The sequence below is a fragment of the Sitophilus oryzae genome, unplaced genomic scaffold (genome assembly GCF_002938485.1).
Source record: "Sitophilus oryzae breed Bouriz unplaced genomic scaffold, Soryzae_2.0 scaffold_684_pilon_pilon, whole genome shotgun sequence".
NCBI lineage: Eukaryota > Metazoa > Arthropoda > Insecta > Coleoptera > Curculionidae > Sitophilus > Sitophilus oryzae.
Genome location: NW_022147289.1, coordinates 1194441 through 1208706, shown reverse-complemented (window position 1 = coordinate 1208706; position 14266 = coordinate 1194441). Strand labels below are relative to the sequence as shown.

At 32.6% G+C, this 14266-nt stretch overlaps 1 protein-coding gene across 1 annotated transcript in view; it reads left to right on the top strand.

Annotated features, from left to right (window-relative positions):
• The first annotated feature begins 2318 nt into the window (after positions 1–2318).
• The window catches only part of LOC115888147 (protein stoned-B-like), a 48923-nt gene continuing 36975 nt past the window's right edge, over positions 2319–14266 (top strand). Inside the window, 3 exon segments of the mRNA XM_030907742.1 lie at positions 2319–2523; positions 6125–6257; positions 6326–6449. Coding sequence (XP_030763602.1) covers positions 6154–6257; positions 6326–6449 — 228 coding nt within the window. The 5' untranslated portion in view covers positions 2319–2523; positions 6125–6153.

The following is a 14266-nucleotide window of genomic DNA, read 5'->3' as shown; positions in this document are numbered from 1 at the left end:
GTGAGACAAAATTAATATTGAACATTTGTCATTTTTAAAAGCACGTTACTCTTTTATTTTAAATGGAATATCCAGTACATTATTCCAATATTCAATGAAGAATTCATGTCTCTTCAAAATACTATTAAGGTTGCCTACCGCTCAAACAAAGATTTTCACAGATATTTTAATTTACATGTTTTCACTCTTAATAGATCTTTATTATTTGATAAAATCTAGGTGGCTGTGATATGCCTGACGTTACTTTAACATAGCTGTCTAATTAATCCAACTTTAACAACTAGTTATCATTTTGTATCAGTTAAAACAAAAAAAAAATCTCAGAAATTTGCCGAAAATGCAAACTTATCCTACATCACAAAGAATTGATTTGATTCTATTAGTTGGTGAATGCACACTCCATTCACCATTAATAGAATACTTAAATGCTCCTGATTTTACCTAGTCTGGTTTTTTTTATGGGGATATGTTAAAGACAGTGCTTACAAAACTCGACCAACTATTGTCGACAACATGAGGGAAATCATTGAAGCAGCTTTTCGAGGTAGAACTCCACATATGCTTTTTAAAATGAAAAGATCCCTTTGAAAAGACAATAATTTTATGCAGTTAACAGGAAAGGAAGCATTTTGAGCATTTGATTTCATCTAGCTAATTTTTGTCACATAATTATACGTTTATATCTAGTTTTAATTCTGTAATAATTAAAATATGCTTTAAACGTGTATCTTTTTTTATTACCGTTGAAAATTTGACTCTACAATCTTTAATTTTTGTTAAAGAAACCAAAGGTATATCACAGCCACTCCTAGATTTCTTCAAATAATAAAGATCTACTGACGCAAAATCATAAAAATTAAAATATCTAGGAAAATCTTTGTCTGAGGGGTAGACAACCTTAATAATATTTTGAAGATATATAAATTCCCCATTGAACACTGGAATAATATACTGGGTGTTCCATTTAAAATAAAGGAGTAACTTGCTTTTAAAAGTGACTAATGTTCCATATTAAATTTGTTTTTGGGTCAAATTTTAATTTGGCTTAACATACAATGGTTACTGTAATTAAATATGAGGCTAAACAAGGTCAACTAAAATTTAGTTAGCTGTTATCGAAATTTAAAATTTACCCTTCATTTTCACAAAATCCTTAGATTTTAGGTATATGCTTCTTTAATAAAACTCACCTTTGTTTTTTTCCTAGAATCTGAAAATCAATTAATATATAGAGTGTTCCATTAGAAAAAACACAACTTTGTATAATTCTATATATTTTTATAAAATTTCTAGTATACACTTAGATCGAGACTACTTAGATGATATTCACTCTTTTTTGTTGTATGCCCGCCGGAGTCTTTATTAGTTATTAATAAAAGAATAGTGGAAAAACTATACAGGATGAGTCTTAAATAAGTGCAAATATTTTCAGGGGTGGTATATTTCGATCCCAGGAACACGTCTATGAAGTTTTTTTTTGCAAAAAGATGTTGAAAATCGTGCTTTTTCTTTTATTAAATTTTCCTCTATATTTTAGAAAATTTTTTAGAACTTCCGGTTCACCGCAAATTTTCCCACCGTATAGTTTCTTAATCTTTGATATTACGGCACAAAAAGAGATGTAAATACAGAAAAATTTCGGTGGCAAATTTTTTAAAAAAATTTCAAACTTTAATAACTTGGTTATCTTGGACTTACTTGAAACACGGTAAAAAAAATATATTATGTTTCTTTTATTCATATCTACCAAACCTGAAAATATTTGCACAAAGCAGCACAAATAAGGTGCACTTATAGACTCACCCTGTATAATAAAACATTTCAAATGGAACAACAAACAACAGATTTTTATTAAAATGATAAATGCCTCAGAGAAAGACATCTAACAATAGTTATTTTACAAATTGGTGTTTATGTTTAAAAGCAACTTACTATTATATTGATGCAAATTGATTAGTTAGGCAGTCACTAAAAATCTTACGTAACTTTAGTTAGAAGATTAACCATTTAATTTTTGCTAAATCAATCTTTTTTTGAGCTCTAATCGGGACCGGCCCACCGGCCCACCGGGAATTTTCCCGTTTTCCCATATGACCCATCCCCTGGTTTTATCAGTTCAGCATTTTTTGTAACTGCTGTAACGTTTTTGCAACTAAATCGCAATCATCATCTAGAATTTAATATCTTTAAAAATGGTAGAATTAATTAAATTTGAAAACAGATATCTGCACGATAAATGTCATTCGAAAATGTTGACGAAAATCGACTCGCAGTGCCGGAGAATCATACTCGGTGCGCAAAATCGATAAGCTCCGAAATCAAACCTTTAGGCGATCCGCCATTTCTCAAGTTGGTTTGACGAAAATCGCAAAAATCGACAATAAAAACCATGAATTTTATTTACCCAACAATTGCCATAAATGTATAACAGTGCGTTTAAACTAAAACAAACTTTTGACAAGGTTTTTTCAAGATTTCCATCATAGAAAAGTGCCAATGTGAATTTGCTATGAGGCTAAAACAGTAAGTACAATAATAATTATTCTTATTTTAGTGTTATATTATATTAAATATATGTATATAAAAATGTTATTTAGTAAAATTGTAATAAAATATTTGGTAGTATAAAAATATAGTAACTCGAACTTAAAATAAGAAAAAAAAGATCCAAGGAACAAGAAAAGAAAACTAAAGTATACCGTGAATCAAATTTACATATATTATGTCGAGATCTGTATTTATCTACAAAGAAAATCTCTTTTAAACAATAATAAAGTATCTAGTTTTTTTGTAAATTTGGATTATTTAAAATCTCTATTAAAAATGAAACTAACCAATTCTATAATAATTTTTAAATATAAATAGTTCATAATTAAGTAAAACAAAATGCAAAAAAATGCGATGAATATACTCGTAATAATATCCTGCCTGTCATCGTCAGCGGTGGCTATGAAAAATCAATAAAGACCGACGCCTGGCATCGATAAGGACGTCGGAAGTGTGGCAACGTCGCACTAGCGCCGCTACGCTCGTTTTTCTATTTTTCATTATGAAAAGGTCCGTAGGGATTCGTTGTTCTAGCTGATGTTATATGTTATGACGTAAAGTATTAGAAGGATGTTGCCTTTTTTTGGATGATATAATCAATTAGTGTTTTTGGTTGTAATGGAAATTGATTTAATGGAAGAATAGTTAAAAAGGTGCGCGTAGTGTGATATTGAAATGTATTGTGATGTGATGCGATTGTGAGGTGATTGTTAAGCAGGTCAGGTCGGTAAGGGATGTTTTATTTTATATAAATTTCGTTTATTAGTAAAGCGTAATATTTTGAAATAAAAATCTTTTTGTATGATATTTTGTGAAGTAAGAATAAATATACATAATATGACGATATACTTTTCGTTTAAATTTATATCTGTCTGTACAGGGTGTCCCATTTTCGTATGTTTTATGGAGTTTTTTCTTTTATGAGTAGTACAGATACAAAGATGCGATGTTAACATCACAGTACTATTTTTTTATGAAACCAAAGATACTACCCACAGATTTGTCCTAGACTTTTTAGTTTGTGAAATATAGAGCGATTTTGAGACTATTGCAGTTTTCAACTCTCTTTATATCTCGGTTATATTATAACTCGAAAAAGTAAAAACTGTGTCCTGTGAGTTTTTCGCGTAGAATGCTGTGGCGTTTCGTCGGGAGCCTCCATTCTTGAAATATTATCATATAAAATATTATAACTGTTATTTGCAAAATATCCAGACAAATATCATTAATGATGTCTGCGAACTCTAATCTCCTTGTTATCGATTTTTCAAAAGCAAACGAGGCTTAATAATAGAAGTTTTCTTATTAAAAGTTTAAACAGTACTGTAGAATCTGTTCCTGTTTGCATCCTGGAATATTAGTTTAGTTTTTTCTGTATTACAACATGGCCTAATCAATAATTATTAAATTTTGATCTGACCACAAATTTAGAGATCTATAATCACAATATAAAATAGAAGGAAAAATATAAAAAATAAAAATACTATAATACGTGTTTAAAAAAAAAATATAAAGGAGATGTTTCTTGAGCGTTAGCATGGGTCTCTTTGGGGCAATTAGTTGATATGATGTTTAACGTATATCAGTTCAAAAAACGGTGCAGTAAAATTTAAAACTTTGTAAAAATAAGAAAATCTAATTAATAATATATGTATAGTGTTATTATATCTATCCTAAACTTCGTAATAAAAATCAATAATGTGCACTTTAAGTTGTGCTGCTTGAATGACACAAATAAGCTGCAGTTACACGTATCAAGTAGCTAAAGCAAGCTATTAAATCAAGTAGCTAAAATTTAACTGGCTTAATTTTTGTTTCTTAGTGGAGTGCCCAGAGACTTTTACCTCGGAATTCAATTACTTTGAATGTATTAATGTGAATCCTTCCGTATTGTGTTTTATAGATAAAGTATTAAATTGTTTACCCATTTTTTTTGTTGCTTTTAATTTTTTATTTTAGTAAATTCTTAATTAATTATTTCCTTCTTAATTTTTTCATTTTTTTCATTCTTTTTCTAAGTAAATTTATTGAAATAAATAAATCTAACGCATAAGCTATACCTATTCTGCTTATATTCTAATCATTGAAATTTTGATTGAAATCGAATTATACAGGGTGGCCCCTCATATACGACGCGGTTTTTGCAAGGAGAACAAAAGTTTGTATTGAAGTGAAATTTTGTGAGCTAATGTAAGTCAGTTTAAATCATTTTCTAAAATTATGCAGAGTTCTACAGGGTGTCCCCCAAAAAAGTTACACATCAAAGTTATGTTTTTTGTAACGGAATACCTTATACAGGGTGGTCCGAACTGTATTCCGGAAACTTCGGCAGCATATTCTGCAGATAAAAATAAGTAAAAAAGTTTGTATAAATGTATGTCCTAAAATGCTTAGTTTCGGATACACAGGATGTAGAAGTTTTATTTTTATTTCGATTTTTTCCAAATATGAATGAAAATTGGTGTCTGGAACTTTTTTGACATGAGCAATTTGATTTCGATGTCAATATGACTCCTACTAGTAGAGGGCGCCACCTACATATTTTTTACCTGGTTTGAAGAGTAATAACTTTTTGTCCGTACCTGTATAAAACTACTGAGTAAAAAAATATATATTTACGATGTTTTTTACGTAAAAATGTTAGGTTAGGTAAACCAATTGCTACGAGTATTGGTTTTCGAGATATTTGGAATCGAAATTATCAATACCTGTCATCATTGACATAAATTAAACATGTTGACTAGATAGTTATTAGACTGAGATCATAAATTTGAAAGTTTTTCTACCAAAAGTTCAACAGAAACTGTTTTATCATCATTTTTTTGCCATAAAATTATGATTAACTTAAATAAATAAAAATTTCCCAAATTTATTATTTTCGGTGAGTAAACTATCTACTCAACGTGTTTATTTTTCGTCAATAATGACATGTATTGACTATTTCCATTCTAAATATCTTGAGAACGGTTGCTCGTAGCGATTTTTACAAAGAGATATTTTTTACGTAAAAAGTCACAGAGATGTAGGTATATTTTTTCTCTCGGAAGTTTTATACAGGTACACACAAAAAGCTATTATGGTTCAAAACAGTTAAAACACATGTAGGTGGCGCCCTCTACAAGTAGGAGTCATATTGACATCAAAATCAAATTGCTCATAACAAAAAAGTTCCAGACACCAATTTTCATTCGAATATTGACGTTACTTCATAAATTATTTGGAAAAAATTGAAATAAAAATTAAACTTCTACACCCTGTATCTCTGAAACTAACCATTTTAGGACATATTTTTATACGAACTTTTTTAATTATTTTTATCTGCAAAATATGTTGCCGAAGTTTCCAGAATACAGTTTGGACCACACTGTATATTAATTGATTTTTGGATACTAGTAAAAGTTCTGGCCTCAATAATTCCAGATAATTTTGTTAATTAGTAACCCGTACCACAAGGTTGACAAAAAAACTCTCACTTCACGTAACTTCACTGTAAGGTGGTACAAAGTTAGCCGGATCAGCTAGTATTTAGTAAAATATTTGTTACAAATTAATTAATTGATAGAAAACTATATTTTAGAAGCCTCAATGCCCCCAGTAGAATAGATAATGCACAAAATCGCAAAGGGCTTGAAAAAGAAGAAAAAAGGGAAAAAGTCCAAACACAAGGAGGAGGAGCTCTTCAAACCGGAAGAGCTTGAAGCTTACAGAAGGTATGAAGTCAAGTGCCATATGTTGTAAAATACGATTTCAACAAAGGAAACACGTTTTTTCTTTATAGAGAACACGCCGCTACAGGAGAAGAAGGATCGGCTAAAAACGAAGAGTGGAAAAATTTCCTATCGCTAACTTCGGGAGTCGATGACATTTTAAAGAAAACCCAAGACGATCTAGATCGAATAAAGGTATTTATTATTTTACAATTTTGTGTCCCAAACAAAAAAAACGAATATTATCAATTTTATTTTTATTTTTTATGACTGCATTTGAACATACACGCACCGGAAAAATCTAGGGATATCATTTTATTAAAGTTAAAAATAAATGTTTTGAATAAACAACCACATATATTTGTAGGCCGATTCTTTCTACTTCGATTGAAACGAAGTAGTCATACTAGTTATTTCTAAATTTGGGATATTTGCAGAAGTGTTTGTGCATTTTTTTTCAAATGTATAAAAAGCACCTAGCATCAATTGTTCGAATTTAACCTGTACTGGCTATGTTTTTATGATAACTGGCCAGAATTCATTCAAATAACTCTGTTTAGTATTAAACGACATTATGGAGCGTAGACATCTTAACAGAGACGAAATGCTAAGGGCCATGGGTATGCTCGAAGCTGGAATGCGCCAAATCGACGTAGCTAGAGCATTAAATACAACGCAAAGTGTAATATCGCGATTAAGTGCACGCTACCGTGAAAGTGGTGATGTTGCTGAAAGGCACACAGGGCGACATCGCATTACTACCCCTCAGCAAGATCATTTTTTACAATTTAATGCTCGACGCCGACCGACTCTTACAGCACCAGAGCTTAGTTTAATTCTCCAGGAAACACATAATGTAACTGTTAGTCCTGACACTGTTCGCAATAGATTAAGAGAGGTCAACTTAAGAAGCAGACGCCCCTGGAGAGCTCAACCCTTAACGAGAGGAAATCGAGAGGTACGATATTTGTGGACTCAAGATCATGTTCAGTGGTCGAATGAACAATGGGTCAACGGGCTTTTTACGGATGAGTCACGCTTTGGAATTCATCCCGATTCGAGAAGGCTTAAGGTATGGAGAGAACCGGGAAATCTTGTTCGGTTAGATCATGTTCAGGAAGTGCACCCTTATCAAGGTGGAACAGTTATGGTCTGGGGAGGAGTCCAGTTAGGCCGAAAAACCGATCTCGTTTTTCTTGAAAGGTTTCTAACAGGAATCACATATCGTGATTTAATTCTTGAGCCTGTCGTGTTACCATATGCCAATGATTTTGGGAGAAACTTCATTCTCATGCATGACAATGCACGGCCTCATACAGCCAGAGTGGTAAGTGAGTTTATCAATGCTCATCAATTAAACATCTTACCCTGGCCGGCATAATTTCCTGACCTCAACCCCATCGAGCACGTATGGGACGCGGTCCAAAGAAGAATTTTGAGAATGGGTATGCTTCGTGAAACTCGTAGGGATCTGGTTCGGGCCGTGAATGCAGTGTGGCAGGCTGTACCTCAAGAAGAGATCGACAACCTGATCATGAAGAGACGGGCTGTAATGAACAGTAGAGGAGGCCATACCCTTTATTAAGTAAAAATGGTTTTATCTTTTTTTTAATTCACAGTTTAGAATTAAAAAAAAATGTGTGTATTTTTTTGAGTTCAATAAAAATCAAGGTAAATTTTTAAAAATTCGGTAAATTTCGTATTTTTATTTCCAAATAACTCTGTTTAGTAAACTATTATAATGTTTATTTTAATGTTATTATATCAGAAATGCAAATAATAAAATTACTGACGATGGCTGGATAAAATTGTAATATCCCTAGACTTTTCCGGTGTGTGTATATAAAAATAGTATATTGTTTTATTAGAAATAAAAATGATTCTTTTTGTGACGAGGCTGTACGCGTTAGTGAGTCCGACATTAAAGCGAGGCACAAAATAGTATATTGTTTTTATGAGTAAAAATGACACTTTTCGGGACGAGAATGTACGTTTGACATACATCCCAGGCACAAAAAGTCATTTTTACTCCGAATAGAACATGCCATTTTTTTAAACGCCACAAATAAGTTTTTAAACAATTTCAAACGTTCCAAATATTAGCTTAATTCGAGTTCCAAAAAAGTACGGTTCTAGAACGGTTTAAAACAATCGCACAGTCTAATTACGACCATAGATAAAAGAAAATAATCTACTATTAAATTACGACAATCATTCATGTCAAAAGTTGCAAAAAATCATATTGTGCCAGTGTTTTGAACCGTTCTAGAACCGTGCTTTTTGGGAACTCGAATAAAGCTAATATAAAAAGATTGGCTGTATTCCGTTGCAAAACCAGGCAAACCAGACCGGTAAACTACGGTAAAGAGCGGTTCCTGAAAAACATCGGTTTGATACGGAACGGTTTGTTAAAATACTGGAAACGTCAAATGTTGACGTTTTCTAAATTTCAATAGCTCTGTCATATACGCTCTGTTATAAAATTTATCTTTAAAGCTGTACGCACACTGGCGCAATCACGGCCGCGATCACGATCACGATCAGGGCAGCGATAACATTAGCGATCATTCCTACAGGATAGCTCACTACATATAGGTGCGGCGGTGAACGTGAACGCGTTGGTGTGTGCTAGAATGATCGCTCATATTATTGCTGCCCTGATCGTGATCGTGATCGCGACCGTGATCGCACCAGTGTGCATGTAGCTTTATGCATTTTTAATGTACCTATTCTCTGCTTTTACGTTTGCTTCTTCATTTCAATGGAGTTTAATATTGAAAAGTACTTTTTTAATAAACTGTTAAACTCGTTAGACAGCTCAAGTGAAGATTTGTTGGTCCAATATTAAAACACATCAATAATAAATAAACAAATCTAATCAATATTTATATTTTTACAGCTTACAAAACATTCACGATTACTTGTTGTCTTGTTTTTCGTGTTTTCTTTAAAAGTTCCTGACTTTAAGAAATAATGGCTGCATGATAAGTTTAAATGGTCCTAAAAAGTAGTTTTATTTAGTTAATGAAATTTATTTACCTTTACTACCTACCTACCACCATTGCTTTTGGATGCAAAATACAAAATATTATTACGAATTTTAGAAATTAAATGAGAATTTTACTCGAACTTCCAATATTCGCTTGATTTCTGTCACATAAATGACATTGATTGACAAACAAAACCAGAAAAACCAGCTTTCTCGCGCTGGTTAGTTTGGTGACAGTTAGAACCGAATTTTTCAGGAACCGTGTTCCGTAATAAGAAAACTTTCAGTAAACCGATAGAAACGGAACATAAAACCATAACCAAGGTAAGCAACGGAATACACCCTGCATCGTCGAGCGGGACATAGGAAATCCCATGTAAATTTTAATGGGGTCAATTATTGACTTCCCTAATTATTTTAGAGAATAATTCTATTTAGGTTTATTGAAGGGCACTAAAACCCACATTCAAAAGAATAACTTTAGATATTTTTGATTAGCCCGTCTACGAGTTATTGCCGATTTCTTTTTAAATATTTCTCCTTTCTTATGGCCCTGTATTTACTTATGAGCACCAGTATGGCACCAGTCAAGGTAAAAGATAACTGTCAAATGTAGTTGTCATTTCAGAAATTTATCTATTTAGTGCTTTTTTATTATTATTAAAAACTCATACCTACATTGAAAATATTAGCCATGAATTACACTACCGAAGAAAAAGTATTGATGAATAAATGGTATTATCAAGGAAATAGTTATCAAAAGGTGTCGGACATGTTTGCTGCTCTTTATCCGAATAAACCGATAGCTGGAAAATCTACAATCGCAAGGAATATCCAGAGATTTGAGACCAAAGGTACCCTAATAAATAACTGCAGATGTGAAGCAAGGCAGGAACAAAGAGAAGATGCAAGAAATGATAACGACTTGGAAGTTTTATTGTGCGTGGAAGAGAACCATGGAAAGATCAGCACAAGGAAACTTGAGGATGAACTAAGAATAGATCACACTACAGCGTTTCGAATTTTGAAAAGACATAAATACTCGACTCGCGACAAATAGTCGCCATGAATGTTTGTAGGCATAATGTGGATTAATATATGTTTTGGGTAAGTGGTCAGTTAATCTTATTTTGATATTTTTTAAAAAACTGCTTCTCCTATAGTGCCTGAAGAAGCGACAATAAAGTCGCGAAACGTCGCAAAAACATTGTTTCCTTTCAAGCCTTCCCAAACACCCACGATTTTTTTTATCTGCATATTAACTACTGGGAACTAACAATAATCATAATGACATAAATACCCCTGCAGTACACGCGAGCTAAAAAGTGTCGAAGGTAAACGCGGTTATCTGAGAGATACTTATTGTTTGTAAATTAAAAATTGAGTGACTGTAAAATGAAACATCATTTGATATTGTAAATTTTATTGAGTAAGTGAAAAAAAGTAAAGAATATTCTAACGAAACATCACTATTCTTAAGTTCAGATGTAAGTATATAATGTTTATAAAATTTTTCAAATCGTTTATATGTTCACATAATTAACTATCACAATCACTTTCAAAATTATGTTTATACCAATCAGTTTGACAAATAGTATTAGAATGTTCTAAACATAATCTTTAATTACAGAAATGACAGGAACATTTTATGAGTCTTTTCTTTTTGATTGTTTTGCAATGATCACATAATTTTCATCAGTGTTTGTCCCGGCATTAGAGCATTCTTGAAGTGGAAATATTCTGCTTATTCCATCTGTAATAGGACCTAGTAGTCCTGTTCTATTTGCCTGTCTGCGTTAAAGGTGTTCAGATAATAACTCATTGGAGAGTGTACGCAAAAAAGCTCGACGGCTTTCAACTTTATTTTTATTTCCAGTATTAATAATTTGACTATTTATACCGGCAATATTCAAAATACTGAAGACCATTGGCCATCTTTTAGTAATCCTAGCCACATTATAGAGAGAACACATTTGATCAACTGCATTATAGAACGTAACGATTGATTTTATGAAAAATTACCTGGCAACACGCGGGTATCCCTTAGATAATTTGTATTAATATTTGCAAACATGTATACACCACAACGGTCAATACTATACTGATAGCTGTAGCCACTTCTTCTGGGAAGATAGCTCAGGGGACTTGGCTCTGCTTTTGTTCGTTCCAGATAAAATAAACAAACATTGAGGGTGGTATCTAATAGAACCGCCGCGTGTACTGCAGGGATACTATTCCTTCAAATATGAAAAGCACCAAGAGCTACGAGATGGGGACGAAATACGGCGGCAGGCGTTTTGTTTTGATATGATGGAAAGAGCAAACACGGATAGGGAATTTTTAAAAAACATATGTTTCACTGACGAATGCACGTTTACCTTAAATAATGAACCCAATGTTCAAAATTATCGATATTGGACCAAAGAAAACCAACATAGGTTTGTCAAAACAAGGACGCAATATCCACAGAAAGTAAATGTTTGGGCAGGGATATTCGGACACAATATTATCGGGCCATTATTTCTTACGCGAAATTTAAATGCAGAATATTATTTGGAACTACTCGAAAATCATATTTTACCAGCTTTACATGATACCGCTGGGGAAAATCTGTAGGTACCAACTGGATGGATAGTACCCTGGCTGTGTTCGGGAATATTTAGACAATAGTTTTAACGGAAACGTTATTGGCCTAAATCATACAGTAAATTGGCCAGCAAGGTCTCCTGATATTTCGCCAAATGATTTCTTTCTCTGGGGCCATTTAAAAAACAGGATATACAAGGATAAAAAATATCCAAATCTAGACGAATTAAAAAATGCTATTTCTGCCGAATGCAATAGAATTTCAACTAACGAATTTAAGAAGAGAATTTTATGATCGCCGGGGTTATTGTCTAGCAGTCGATGGAGGAATATTTGAACATCTTCTTAAATCCTAAAGTTCTAATAATTTAACAGTACCTAAATTAATAAGTTATTGAATATTGTAATAATACTATAATTAACCTTGTAATTGATTACTTTATTTTACTTTAATTCATATTAATTTGTATTTATAAATACATCTTTAAGATTTCCGATGTAGGAATGAGTTTAACTTACTTCATTTAACTTCATTTGACAGTTATCTTTTACCTTGACTGGTGCTCATAAGTAAATATATATATATATATATATATATATATATATATATATATATATATATATATATATATATATAGAACGTTCTACGACGTTTTCCGACACCTAACCTCCACTCTTGTCTATTTAGCCAGAGATCATCAGGTATTTCTCTATTTTCTAGTTCTTTATCCACACCCTCCCTCCTCTTTGTTACTGATGTTTCAGCTCTGGTTTCCGCACCATATGTCATCACTGGTCGTATGCAGGTTTTGTATATTCTTGACTTACATTCTGTACTCAAATGTTTGTTTTTCCATATGGGATATTTAAGATGTCCTGATATTGCGGCAGCTTTATTGGTTTGTTTCCTTACTTCTTCTTCCTGGAATCCTGAGCTTTTAATTTTGCATCCGAGGTACTCGAATGACATTATCTGATCAACAGTTTTGTTTTTTATTACCAATTTGCACCGTAGAGGCTCCTTTGTAATGGTCATGCATTTGGTCTTATTTGTGGAAATTTGCATGTTAAGTTGTTCTGCCTGTCTGTTAAAAGCTTGTAGCATTCTTTGGAGGTCGTCCTCTGACTCTGCAATAAGTACTGCGTCATCGGCATAGCATAATATGTTTACTTTATGCATTCCCATTCGATATCCTAATCCAGTATTCTTGACGGTTTTTATTACTTTTTTTTTAATCCATGATTGTGCTGAATAACAGAGGGCTGAGGCTGTCGCCTTGGCGAATATCAGTTGTAGTTCGAAGATGCTGCGTTAAGGTAAAATTTGTTCTTATTTGGGTTGTTGTGTTTGTGTTTAAGTCCTTGATAAGTTCTGTGAGTTCTTTCGAGACATTACTGCTTTCCAAGATGGTGATGATGTCTTTTAGTTGGACTCTATCAAAGGCCTTTGTTAGATCTATAAAACATAGATAGGCTGGGGAATTATATTCTAAGGATATTTCAACTAGTTGCCTGAGTGTTACTTACTCTGTTGTTGGTTATTTGTTCTCTTTTCGATTTTCCAGCAGATCTCCTCCAGTAATCCATTTCGGTCGCTAATAGCATGTTCTCTGTTCTGCTTTTCAATTGCCATACTTCGCTTCCGTAAGTTATTATGCTTTTCACTACCGTATTATATATGTTCTTCTTATTAGCTTTAGAGATTCCTTGATCCCACAGTACACCATTCAACATAGATACTGCCCTTCTGCCTTGCATTATTCGATCTTTTATACCCTCGTCGAGTTTTCCAACGTTAGTTATTTTTAATCATAATCATAAGTAAATACAGGGCCATAAGAAAGGAGAAATATTTAAAAAGATATCGGCGATAACTCGTAAACGAGCTAATCAAAAATATCTAAAGTTATTCTTTTGAATGTGGGTTTTAGCGCTCTTCAATAAACCTAAATAGAATTATTCTCTAAAATAATTACGGAAGCTAACAATTGACCCCATTAAAATTTACATGGGATTTCCTATGTCCCGTCCGACGATGCAACACCCGGTATACCGAGAAACTATGGTTACGGCTCGTTGAATTTGACACTTTATAACAGTTTAATAATATATTTTCGTACTTTTGTGCTTAGGCGCATCTTAGGCGTAAGTGCTTTACTTTTATGCCTAGGCGTTAAAATTTGGTTAAAATGCCTTTTTTATATTGACAATCACGTCGCAAAAATTAATACTTTTGTGACGACAAAATAAATTGCACAATCTCACTGTTTACTTATTTTGTTCTACAATTACATTTTTAAACCAATTCTTCTTTGATCTGTCATCAATTTTTTTTCAAATACAGTCCTGGATTTTTTATTACGTAATGACCTCCGACGATTCTTAAACCAATTGTGTATTGCAAAATATATTAATAATTTTTTGGTAAGATCTTACC